The sequence below is a fragment of the Epargyreus clarus genome, unplaced genomic scaffold (assembly GCF_041222505.1).
Source record: "Epargyreus clarus isolate Ecla_fem2 unplaced genomic scaffold, WU_Ecla_fem_2.2 ptg000015l, whole genome shotgun sequence".
In the NCBI taxonomy this organism is placed as follows: domain Eukaryota; kingdom Metazoa; phylum Arthropoda; class Insecta; order Lepidoptera; family Hesperiidae; genus Epargyreus; species Epargyreus clarus.
The window spans coordinates 32,332-44,907 of NW_027332223.1; the positions used below are offsets into that span (position 1 = coordinate 32,332).

Sequence of the window (12,576 nt, forward strand, 5' to 3'; positions counted from 1 at the left end):
AAAGAATGTATCTGGTGTTGTAAAATACCTGTGTTTGTACTAGTAATAATTAATCATCATCTATTCTAGTGAATGTAATTTTCGGCGATGTATGTATTCAGATGTATAGACTTGGATCCCCATTGAAAAATAGAGGAGGTTGAATGCTGTACCCCACAATGTAATCAAACTTAGATAATCGTTTTAATTTGTAGTTAAGTTACACGCATCATTAATCTTGGAAATAATTTGACTGATTTAATGTCATTACAAGTTTATGTTTTCAAACGTTAAATAAAATTACGCAATATTTTTTTTTTAAGCTTTTATTGAACTATAAAATGGATTTATTAATAAAAAGGAAAAAAATGTTGCTAAAACATGTTTAGATAAAATATTTATTGAAATAGTAACATCAAGTTACTACTCGTAGTGAGTAGTAACTCGTATATAAAGCAAATTATGAAAAGTTTTTTTTACTTTTCAGTTATTTTTTTTAACAGTCGAGCTTTTTGTTTTTGGATAAATAATAATTTATTCAATGTAATTCTTGTCACATTTTATAACCCATGTGCCTATGATGAAAACCGAAAAGTTATCAAAATATCATTTGCTGGCGAACATTTATTTAACAAGGTAGTTAACAACGTGGAGGGCAAAGAGCTAATTAGGACGGGGGATATTATGGAAACGAGCAGGACAGTTGCACTCTGACGACCGCCTCGCCTCGGCAGGGCTCGGCGCGCTGCACTCGCGCGTGTCGCAGGCTGTTGGCGATGTTGATGACCGGGAAGGGCTCAAAGTCTTCTACTGACACCCTCACACCTTCGGGGGGCACCCCGTTGTCGCAGTGCAGCATCTGAACCCATCAGCCACACTCATTACTAACACTTGTAAATAATAACGTTACAAAACTATTACTGCACACGGTTTTCAAATACGTGTGTTTCGGCATTTCAACTTTATCTTCTATTTGTATAGATAAAGGTGCTTCGTTTATTGTAAAGGTCAGAATGAAGATTTTGTGGTTCCACTGTCGTCGCACTCATTTCTGCTTTTTAGGTAAGAATTGCAGTGCAGTTCTGTGGGTGTTCTGTGGCAAACCAAATATATTCAATACCAGGTTCCAATTTAATATGTATGATTAGGAATAAATTAATAGCTTTAACGCATATGTGATCAACTTGCTCACTTACTAATAAGACGGCCGAATACTAATGACTCGGTGGTAGGATTTCATGGACAACAATGACCACTGAACTCGGTGGACTCCTTAGGAATTAATCGCAGGTTTTGGCCGCACGTACAGAATGTAAATGTATATGGTCTTGTAAGTGTATGACTATAAGTATGTATAATTGTATACTCACATCGTCGAAGTCGTGGGAGCACTGTCCGTACGCGATGGTGCCCGGCCCGTGCGTCGTGAACATGTTGTCGGGCCCTATTCGAGTCAATAAATGTATTAGTATCTTTCCGTGGTTTAAATTAAGGTATATCGTAAACGATTATACGCGCTCGGCGCTGACGCCCGCTACGTGCATCCGTGAAACTTTAGCATACGCCCTAAAGTGTAGAGTGCTCATTTATAAAAACTAAACTTGTCCTGTAACTGGTTTCTAAATATATATAACTCAAAGGTGACTACATAGTGATCTATCAAGGCACAGCCCAAACCACTGGACAGATCGGGCTGAAATTTGGCATGCAGGTAGACGTTATGACGTGTTTTCGGGTGATTATGTTTTTGTATATTATTATTATAAGTGAATTTTTCATACCTAATGTGAAATTTTGTAGATCACAATTATAGTTTGTATATTTAACATGTTTAATTTTTTTTTGTAATTATTTCTTAGAAAAGGTTAACCTTTTTGTAGTTTAGTTACGTATTGGCGGTCAGGGTCATATATGTCAGGGTCGTAGGGGTCCTCGGTGCCGGCGATGACAGCAGCAACGAGCGAGGCGGCGGCGGCCGCGGCGAGCAGCGCGCGGACGGCGGGCGACATGGCGGCGGCGGCGAGCGGCGGCGGCGGTGGTGGCGGGCGGTGTCGGTGGCGACGGCGGTCCGCGTCGGACGAGTGCACACTTTATATTGCGGCGTGCAATTTATTATGATTAGTTCCATGTATTTGAATTTTATCAATACTTGTAAACATTTGATAATAAGTCAATTGGTTACAGAATTGTTACGGATAGCTCTACGCGAAATTCGCACAGGCCTCACAGTAACTAATTATGATTAGATTTTACAAAATATAACGTTATGTTTGTGAAATGTCTTAAACAGAATTAGGAACTGAACAAATGCTGTTGATGTTGTGGCGACTAGATTCCCTTGTAACTGTGTGTGGGTTGGCAGCGCTTTTCGTGAATTGCAATGCACGTTATGAAATTATTCGCTTTTCGTACTGCGCTCATTATAACAAGAAAACGTCATCTTTTGTGCTCCTATTTATTTCTCTTTTTCCGAGCGTGCCCAACAATAGCGCATTGTGACACGCCGGACGCAATCAACCACCCCCGAGATCGCGTGCTCCGCGGGCCGGCGCCAGCTGCAATTCTTACACTCTTTCGCATCCATCGTTGTTTATTTTCTGAACGGTCGGGGACGGTTGGAGCGCGAGAGGACTTGCAGAGCGATTCGCTAGTGTTATCGATTTGAGTTTCGTCGAACGCGACGTTCGACGCGCTGCGCTAGTCATTGTTTCGGGCGCGACAAATTAAGTTTTGTTTCTGAGTATCGCACGCCGCCCGCCGCCACGCGGACCATAAAAAAAACACCATAATAATACTTCATTTTGAATGACGATGTGCTTAGAAACATAGTAGGTACCTACTAATTGAAGTTTTGACAAATTCTGTCCGTCGAAACAACTTTAAGATAATAAGTTTATGCCAAGACAATCTCACAAAGCGAATACTGACTAATGCAGCGAAATTTGTGGCCACATTAAACAAAAAAAACAAATTTAAGATATTGAAATATTTAAGAAAAGTAAGCTTTTGTACAATTAGGTTCCTTTGAATACAAATGAGTCCAAGTTGCATTTTAAAATTTCGTTTTATTATAATACACACACACAGGTATGGCGTTTGCCGGTATTAAGATGGAATCAAAACAGAATTATCGGAGTGGGGTGTAGCGCAGATGAAACACGACGTATATTTTTACCCGGAGGACATCCACAGGGGGGCTTGGGTTTGAACTCTTTACTGGATTTGTTCGAATTCGGAGTATTATCGCAAGTCTTCTTATTGCTAGTTCTGCTGACGTCAGGAGGGCCGCACTTCGGGTGCGCCGAAGGAGAATTCTTTGCACACGTAGGCTGCATTTGGGCTTTCCTATCAGGGGCAGATTTTCCGCATGTGGGTGGTTTATTATTTTTACAATAACCAGACCACTTCTTTTGAATATTCCTAATAGAAAGCCACGAATTATCGTTAACTGAAGAGAGTGACCGTGTACAATTTGAAGTTTTAGACTTTGCATTCGTAGTGATCGCCACAGGTACCATGCAGTTTCCCGTTTGTAATGGTACAAAATCTAAAGCCACTCTAACTCGGACGGAGTCTGCCGCGGGCGGGATGCGCAGCTCGAGCTGGCCGGCGCCCGGCGCGGCGCTTCCAGGCTCGCCGTCCGGGCTTACCACACGACCACGCGCTATTTCCTTATGTTGAGAACGCTCCCGTAAGACTGATTCCAATTGTTTTCCTGAATCCTTAACTCGATCTTGGACAACCGAAGTTGCCGCTGAATCAGTGGGTGTATTGCAGGATTTATCACTCGTCATTGACAACGTCGATGTATGCATACATCGTGAATTATTTCTAGTATCACTACAACGACGCCCGATCGTTCCGCCAGGTCGACGACGTAATTGTTCGACTATGGAGGGCTTGCTGCAGCGGGCCGCTACAGCTGCTGGTTTTGGAGGGCTCGAACACCAACTAGGAGTTTTTTCATCCGTGTAGTGCGTTGCAACCTTTGACTTAGAACATGAAACTTTACTGTCACGTTTCAAGTTTAAACTTTCCATGATTCGTGTGGTCAAACCTACTTTAGATGACGGCGAAGTTATAGTAGAGGAGACGATAGGTGTTGCTTTGGAGGCACCAGGATCATCTTCGGAGGGTTCCTTCGTAGAAGAAACGGTCGAATTGCGATCTATTTCGAGCAAGATTCGCGGGCGATGCCCGCACGGGTCGAGCCGCTGTCCGCGGCTGATCTCACAGGCGTCTGTAGGCGCGAGCTCGACGGGACGTGGCGCGGGAGGCTCTCGATCGGGGCCGCAGTGGGTGCGATGTCGTTTCGGTTCCGTGTTCTTCGAAATAGTGTAATCGCAGCCGTCGGTGGCTCGCACGCATTCTCGGCCTGCGGCGAGGCGGTAGGACGAGGCAGCGGGGGCATGCGTTTTGGCCGCAGCGAGGGCGTGCTCAGCCGCCTCGCGCTCGTAGTGCTCGCGGCGCGCGGCCGCGGCGGCGGCCAGGCGGCGCGCTACACGATCCAGATCTGCGCCGCATTGCTCCACTTCCGACGCTGCACCGGCGTGGGAACATCCCGATGAGATTCTAGATTTATCGATCTGCAATGTAATATAACAATGACATTCCCTGTGTATTTTTTATGTTCCTAATCATGAAAAAAAAAGACTTTAAAAATAGCTTTAGCTATGGAAAGTAGGAGGAAATTTCAATCTGTTTAATAATATGTAAAAAATATCTTATATGTGCAATTTTAGGGAGAAGTGTATAAGGTATTCATACGGTGCGTGCATGTGAGGTGTGGCAGGTGAGTGGCGGGTCGGGCGGCGGCGCGGCGCAGGGCGGGCGGGCGCGCGCGCGCGGCGGGCAGCACGTGACGCGCAGCGCGGGCAGGCAGCGCGACGGCGCGGCGCGGCACGCGGGCGGCGCCGCGCGCGCGGGCGGGGCGCACGGCGGCAGCTCCGCGTCCTCGCAAGACGAGCGCGGTCCTTGCGTCGTCGAACGTGCACCTTGCCATTTCTATTATAATATAATGACAATCGATCAGTTTAGCTAGGTTAGTATATAAGTTAGTAGATATTAAATGTAAAATGATTTTACATTACATTAAATATATTTATACGACGTTGTCCGATACAAGTGGTGTTATAAGATGTACCATTTATAATTTAAATATTTGTATTTTACATGTCTGTATAATAATAATATACAATATAATATATAGGTAGGTCAAAGGGAACTTACTAATAATGCGAGCCGACGAACAGGGTAGAAAGGATAAGGCACCGCCATGCCGGTGTGTGTTGCGCTACGTTCGAGCGACGTTTCCAGTGGGTCACGCTACTGAACTAGACGGCTTCGGTCGTGTTAAAACATAAAGAAAGTCTTAAATAAGGTCATAATGAAAAATGGTTATAAAATTTGTGCCACTCATTTGTATTCTAAATATTATAAATTCTAATATTTAAGTAATTTTATATAATAAAGGCAAAATACAACAAAATATACACATATAATATTATTAATATAAAATATTTTTACAATAATTTAATATATAGAATATTAAAGCAAGGTACTCAAAATATAGCCGCCGTTGCTTTGTGAGATAAAACTAAATCTCCTAATTACAATTACTTGTAAAATACATGTAAAATTAAGTAATTATTACGTGTAAAATTTATATATTCTTACCGTGACAGGTGTTTTCAGTTTTCTTATCCAATTCATTCATATTCATCATAAAGGAAGTCGAGTTCCCTCCCATATCTGCATATTAAAACAAAATATTAAAAATCAAGTGGCAACGGTAGACTTAAACTTTAAACCAGGAGAAAGTTGTCAATTCCATAGTGTGGTCACGTACTCCTTCGAATTTTATTGATCCTCAATCGCTTATGTGACAGAGGAGCAACGAGCAACCGTTCTATATGATGTTGGTGATGCTGAGATCTGAGACGCGGCAGTGTACGAGGAAAATTGATTTCTTACCTGATGTTCACCGATGATGCGTTGTTTTACCTGAGCACTTAGTTGGAACGCCTCAGATAAGTATGTCTTCCTTATCACACCCTTCAAAGCGGAACAAAGGTGGCAGGTGTAATGGAGGCGCCTCCAGAGTCGAACCACAAAGCGTTTTAACACCTTCAGTATTCGTTTATATAGTATAAAGGTGTCTAAGTATAACACCTGTAAAAGCTTACGTGTATAGCATCAGTGGCGAGTACGAGCAGAACGGCGGACGCAGGCGCAGAGGTGGCGGTGGGCAGCAGCGCGGCGAGCGCGGGCGCGGCGTGCGACAGCGCGGCGCCGCGCACACCGCTGCGCGCCGCCACCACGCGCACCACGCCCGACCCGCCGCCCTCGGGACTGCAGCAACAATCAACTTCTTATGGAATCTATAGCAACTGTTGGATTAGACGATTCTACGACTTCTGCTCCAAATCGTGCAACATGTGTATTCTGTTTGTGCAAACATTTACAAAACGCACATGTGCTATCTGTATTTGTAAGGTGTGTAAGTCCGCTCTGTAGGCATGTACTTATGACAGTTTATCTTAGATCCGTGTACTGACCTAGTTCAATGGCAGACACCAACACAATTATTAATCATTTTTATTTAAAAATCATTATGATTCACCATGTTTGTGATCGAATGAATCTAATAAACTGTTATCTTTAAAAATACTTGAAACTAAGAATTGCATCTCACGTAACAAAAAAATCGTCATTGACGTCGGGAGTGACGTAGTGCGGCAGCGCGGCAGGCGGCGGGGCGTGCGGCAGCGATACGCGAAGCACGCGCCGCAGCGTCGGCAGCGTCACACACGTCGCGCCGCAAGCTGTGCTCACCCATATGCACGAACCCCTGTTTTATAACCGGTGACGACATCATGTACAAACCATGGCTGAGCCCGATTCAACATTTATTTGAACGTAACGAATGAGACAGAAATAATTAGAGATGCGCCGAATAGTAGTTTCACCGAATAACCGAATACCGAATAATATGCGGTTTAACCTCTACCGAACTGAATATTCGGCCGAATTATTCGGTTTACCATTTCTTTATTGTCAACTTGCCAGTTATGTGTGTTCATTAACACTTTAAAATGTTGATTTGAGTTTTAAAAATAAATACTGATTTAAGGTTTAAAATAAATGTTGACTATACTATCTATAGATTAGGTAATAAATGTGTTGACTTGAGGTTTCAAAATAAATGTTGATTTGAAGTTTAATTGCTTTATTTTATTTTTTTTGTTCAACACATTCTTCATAGGATTTGAGTTTGACTTATAATATAACATAAATCTTACATTAGAAGTTTTGTGTTTTAGTCCTGTGCCATGTCGTGTACGCAAGAAAATAGAAACACTCGAACCGAATATATTCGGCACCAAAACCGAATAATTCGGCCGAATACAAACAGTAAAAAAGATGCCGAATACGCCGAATACTGAATACCAACCGAATATTTGGCGCATCTCTAGAAATAATTTTAGTGGTGTCACCGATTGTTGCACTTGCGCATCATAATTTGGTTCTAGAACCTAAACTGTCTTTAAATAGTACACAAAAGTGCCCAACATACGTAATTCTAATCGCCCTTATCCATACAGACCTGTTATGTATAACTAATCCTAACACTTGCGCCCCGAGTGAGCAGACGTCGTCGGGTGCGGTGCAGAGTGCGCGCACGGTGTCTTCGTCGGGCGGCGGCGACTCCTCGCGGTCGGGCAGCGCGCGCGCCAGGCGGCGGCGGCGCACGCGCTCGGCCAGCCCCGCGCCGGCCAGCAGCGGCGGCGGCCGCAGCGCCTCCGCGCGCACGCGCCAGGCACCCAGTGCGTGCGACTCTCCACGAGGCCCGCCCACGTCCCCCATTGCTGCCACGAGAATCCGGTCTGCGTTCTCTTGAGATGTGTTCGTCTGTTCGTACAATATTCATAATTGTAGATGCATAACAATTTATCAAAAAAATCTTGGAACTTAGTAATAATAGTATGAAGATAAATGTATGTATTAACATATTATATAAAATAAACCTATTAACTTACGGCGCTTACAGCAATGTAATATTCAGCTCTCGGTCCGTACTCTTCTTTAACATCGTCATCTACTGGCGTGTCGATGGGAACGGATGGCATTTCTGTCATAGCTATATGGCTGAAATCAAACTCATGATTAGTACAAATTATTGCATGAAATATAACAGAATATTCCCATTATCCACTTCGTAATTCCTAACATGACAACGGACGAAGTGATACGTGAACTAAAAAAAAACAAAAACAAATCATACACATATAATGTTGATAGTATTCTAATTAATTTGTACACACAAATAATTCAGATTAGACACTAACGAGATGTGCGCAGCAGACTCATTGAATATACGAAGTAGGGGCGTGGTGACACCGGAATATTCCGATCTCGCTTCCTGTAAAGTTAGATGAAAATAATATGAAAATTATGTGTTTTACGCATGTTTTTTTTTTATAATATAGGTAAGAGTAGCAAAATAGCATACAATCCACCTGATAGTTAGTGCCTACTATTCATAGACATCTGTAATCAACCCCAGATAGGATCAGATTTCTACCTGACGTCGGTCACAGATGCGCCGTTAGCCCTGAAGTGTAAGTTGAAACGCCTCGGAAAATTATGTATCGCCAGAGTCAAACCACAAAAGGTTCTAACAGCAAGTAAATTATTTATAAAAGTACTTGTATATTACAAGGTATATTACAATTATGAATGTTGTTACTTGTGAGACAGTGTTGAGCCAGACGGTGGTAAGGGCGAGGCCGGGCGCCAGCAGCTGCAGACGCGGCGTGAGGAAGGCGGCGGCGCTCGCCCAGCACGCCGCGCCGCCCGCGCCCGCGTCCGCGCGGCACACCACACGCCACGTATCTTCTGGAATCATATATCACGCGTTTAGGGTCTGATAACTAATATCGCGGTAGTAATGTAACTTAAACAATCTTATGACCAAAATTATAAAAGACCCCCGGCAACGGATATGTAGAGTATAATAGTAAGTACATATATTTTGTTTCATGTTTATCAAGAATCCCACACATATCGTGATATACCAATGCAGTTAAGCCAGACAGAGTTATATCACATTTAACGTCTTATAGTGTCCATAATCTTTTTCCACTTGACTCCATATTTGTTTTCCATATAATCACCGTCATCATCTCGCTGCAGCACGGCGAGCTCCCAACGGTCGCTCAGCGCCAGCGGGCCGGCAAGCAGCAGCCGGCCACCAGCTGCCGCCCATTGCGCCGTCTCCGCCCGCCGCCACCCGCGCGCCATCACGCTACCCGACCAGCTTTCCCGCCAGGATTCTCCTTCATTTTTCTCCCAAATCTGTAAAAGTATATCATCATTCTTATCATTATGCTGATTTACCATCGTTTATATACTGATCCATATAATTAAATAAAATAGAAAATGTTTGTTTGTGATGTCAAAATAAAAGATTCATATGAAAGTATTAAGGTACTTACAACCAAAAACATTATTTTCAGTCTGTTTGTCTGTTCCAGCTATTCTCTAAGACGGTTGGACCGATTTTCATTAATTAAACTTAACAAAAACACTGAAAACCCTTGAAATCTACAGAGAATTTACATTTTTATACACGAGTGAAACCGCGAAGCACAGCTCGTAATACATAACGATATAATACAAACGGATATTGAGGCATCCTCAGCGAGCAACGCGAGGCGGCGCGCGGCGGGCGCGAGCGCGGCGTGCAGCAGCGGACCGTGCGCCGCCAGCCGCCCGCGCCGCTCCCAGCGCACTGAGCTCAGCATGAACTCGTGTCGCCACGACCATTTTAATGAATTCTCTGTAAACCCCAATGCCCCCAATGTAATTTAAGCACTTATCATTATCAAAAACAAAATGCTTGAATTCAACGCTAATTTATGTAGAACCCTTTAGTCAAAAATCTACCACGGGTTCGCTATTTCATTGAAAAGAAGCGATGCAAGAAACTTCAAATCTCTGTGAAACATAATTGCAAGTAACGCACAGTTAAACCAAGCGAGGAAATTAATCAAAGTTGCGCGCCGGTAGCCACAATCAACCGCGCATACGGTTACAAACGCGTCATGATATTGGCAAGCTGTCTGTTACCGATATTTTCATACTCTTTGCATCATGCGGTTCCACATCTATAAATTCGGTTATCACCTTGACCGTGTCGATCTGCGGCAGCGGCGGCGGCAAAGGCGCGTACAACGGCAGGTGGCGTGTTCGGGCGCAGCGCGCGGCGCCACAGCGCGTCGTCGAGTGCCACGGCGCGCCACGCGCTGCACACGCCGGCGCAGCGCCACAGCTCGCGTGCGCGCAGCCACGAGAACACGCACCGCAGCGCCGCCGCGCACTCCCCGTCCGCGCCCTGCCACACGCTTCCCTCCATCTTGTTATCGCACACTTATACGCTATCCTTTTTGCTACAACCGCTCTGCTCTGCAAATTATTTTCCCGATCGCTCCGATCGAACATGCTTTGAAATAAATCGTTGGAGGTAGAATCGTAATGTAACTGTAAGATTGTTTCCTTCACTATTTGATCGGAGCGAATGTTGGCCAATGTTTACGATAACAGATACTATAGTGGGGATATACCCTTAATATTTTGCTAAGTCGCTATGCTAGCTGCAAGTACGAAAGCACCAGACGTGACTAGGTTTGCGATACAGAGCAGTAGCGGCGAATCGGCGCGACTGCGCGGCTGCGCGGGCGGCGCGGGCGGCGGTCCGCAGCGAGAGTTATTTTTGGCGGCGGCACTCTCCACACGTGGTGAGAGCTAAAGGTCACACGAAAATATTCTGTCACAGTTCATATTACATTTTAATGTTACGAAGGGGCGTTTTTAAGTTCACCGAATGAGGCACAAGGAGGGAAAATAAAATGACAAAATTATTTTTCTTTTTCTACATATTCTCCTGCAAGACGAATACATGTTTCAGATCTTTGTATTAACTTATTTAAACCCTCATAAATATTTTTTTGTCCTTGTCGGAAAAATTGCGTCCTTAACTTCTTCGTCTGTAGAAAATTTATTTTCACGAAGCTTTTTTTTATTTTTGGAAAGAGATAATAAGCGCTAGTAACAGGTCTGGACTATAGGGTGGGTGATTTAAAATATCAAAGCTCACCTTATGCAAGGCAGCCTGTTGCAATACGGCTTTTGTGTACGGGCGCATTGTCGTTTTTTCCATACTACGCGATTTTCGATTTTCTCCATACTTCAAATTTTCTTCCGGATTTAGTTGTTTAATTGTCGATAGTTTTAAAACTAATGATGGAATTGTGATAAAACTTTATATTTATACACACAAGAGTAAGGTAACAAGAACTGACTTAATAAATAACATTATTATTTCAATAAAATCTACTGTGAATTAGTGAGAATCGTTATAGCATTGTAAGCAAAATGTTTTTTTTTACATGGAAGGCATTCGGTTATAAATTGTGGCGAGCAATTGGTATAACATTTTTGCCAATTTTTTCTGTTAGCTTTCTTGGGTATTTTCATTAACTTGTGACGGGTAGCACGTAAAAAACTCACAGAACTAGAACTTGAAATGTTTTCAGTTACCATCATTAGTAATTTCTTTATGATGATTTGATAACAATCTAAAACCTTCAATTTTGACTGTGAGTGTAACTTATTATAGATCAGAAAGGCATTCACTACACTTATAGAAACAAGATCTTCTATTGTTTAACAGCATTGTGTGAAAAAATATTTTATTATGTCTATGTGTTGTGATTTGAATGCATATATTACACGATTTGTTATTTCATAGTTAGTCGCAATAAAAACCTCGAACAGTGCACACGCAGTTTTTCGTTACACTCCAAAAACAAATGTGAACCTAATTCCGAAGACAATAAAGCCCATCATAGTGGTCGTGATCGAGCCGCATTCCCAGCGACGAGCAAAAAACGCAAGACAATAGAAGAGATAAGAAAGGGTCTCGAGCCTAATGAAAAAATTGTTTACGCCAAGTCAAATATTTTGGATCGTATTATGAAGATTTAAAGATCATTTTAAACGAGTTATCGAAGTTACCTATTTCTGCAAGTTGTTTACGATTATTTTTTGTTCAATCTGGAGTGGAAAATTTTTACATCGTATTATTAACTACATCATTGCAACGAACTATCTGGAATTATGGCTACTAATACAATGGAACTACTTAGTTTATTAGAAGATACGGCAAATTTACTGAAGAAGACACAAATTAACTTGAAAAAATGCCCGAAGAGTAGATTAACGAAAGGATACTTACGTGCTCGTATGGAATGCATTGAAGACTATTGGAAGACATTTATTTCTACGCATCAAGCCCTCGTTAAAATTACGCCTCAAATGCAGCGCAGTGAAATTTCTTATTTTGTAAACGACGAGTTCAGCCTATTGGAAGATTTGTACCTGTGTATTAAGGCTGACATACAAGATGCAATAATACAAATGGAGTCGCCACATACTTCATCGCAAAACAGCAGTAATGACTCGGTGGGATGTGTATCACAACAAGTTAGGCTTCCTAGAATCCAACTACCTATCTTCAGGGGATCTTACGATGAG

General features: G+C 42.9%; 3 protein-coding genes across 3 annotated transcripts; all 3 read right to left on the minus strand.

Annotated features, from left to right (window-relative positions):
- Positions 1–619: 619 nt before the first annotated feature.
- LOC140748274 (uncharacterized) lies at positions 620–2,972 on the minus strand. The gene is made up of 3 exons (XM_073081060.1): positions 1,850–2,972; positions 1,350–1,423; positions 620–838 (listed from the first exon to the last, which is right to left on the minus strand). Exons 1-3 carry the CDS (start codon positions 1,986–1,988, stop codon positions 662–664), a joined length of 390 nt encoding a protein of 129 aa, XP_072937161.1. The 5' UTR covers positions 1,989–2,972; the 3' UTR covers positions 620–661.
- A 52-nt stretch (positions 2,973–3,024) lies between these two features.
- On the minus strand, positions 3,025–5,256 carry LOC140747837 (uncharacterized). Its single transcript, XM_073080456.1, has 4 exons — positions 5,222–5,256; positions 4,901–4,983; positions 4,747–4,805; positions 3,025–4,565 (listed from the first exon to the last, which is right to left on the minus strand). Exons 1-4 carry the CDS (start codon positions 5,254–5,256, stop codon positions 3,096–3,098), a joined length of 1,647 nt encoding a protein of 548 aa, XP_072936557.1. The 3' UTR covers positions 3,025–3,095.
- On the minus strand, positions 5,209–10,686 carry Fbw5 (F-box and WD repeat domain containing 5). The gene is made up of 11 exons (XM_073081059.1): positions 10,168–10,686; positions 9,663–9,820; positions 9,156–9,336; positions 8,729–8,877; positions 8,328–8,401; positions 8,019–8,127; positions 7,586–7,890; positions 6,674–6,829; positions 6,165–6,330; positions 5,656–5,730; positions 5,209–5,320 (listed from the first exon to the last, which is right to left on the minus strand). Exons 1-10 carry the CDS (start codon positions 10,394–10,396, stop codon positions 5,701–5,703), a joined length of 1,557 nt encoding a protein of 518 aa, XP_072937160.1. The 5' UTR covers positions 10,397–10,686; the 3' UTR covers positions 5,209–5,320; positions 5,656–5,700.
- Between the last annotated feature and the right edge of the window lie 1,890 nt (positions 10,687–12,576).

Coding starts and splice junctions, on each gene's coding strand:
- LOC140747837 (XM_073080456.1), bottom strand. CDS start 5,256: ATGGCGGTGCCTTATCCTTTCTACCCTGTTCGTCG. Junction 4,984..5,221: donor CCTTTCTACCCTGTTCGTCG/GCTCGCATTATT, acceptor ATATTATAATAG/AAATGGCAAGGTGCACGTTC. Junction 4,566..4,746: donor ACACCTCACATGCACGCACC/GTATGAATACCT, acceptor ATTACATTGCAG/ATCGATAAATCTAGAATCTC.
- LOC140748274 (XM_073081060.1), bottom strand. CDS start 1,988: ATGTCGCCCGCCGTCCGCGCGCTGCTCGCCGCGGCCGCCGCCGCCTCG. Junction 1,424..1,849: donor CGTAACTAAACTACAAAAAG/GTTAACCTTTTC, acceptor TGACTCGAATAG/GGCCCGACAACATGTTCACG. Junction 839..1,349: donor GCTCCCACGACTTCGACGAT/GTGAGTATACAA, acceptor TGATGGGTTCAG/ATGCTGCACTGCGACAACGG.
- Fbw5 (XM_073081059.1), bottom strand. CDS start 10,396: ATGGAGGGAAGCGTGTGGCAGGGCGCGGACGGGGAGTGCGCGGCGGCG. Junction 9,337..9,662: donor CTGAGGATGCCTCAATATCC/GTTTGTATTATA, acceptor ATACTTTTACAG/ATTTGGGAGAAAAATGAAGG. Junction 5,731..6,164: donor TCGCCACTGATGCTATACAC/GTAAGCTTTTAC, acceptor TTTAATATGCAG/ATATGGGAGGGAACTCGACT.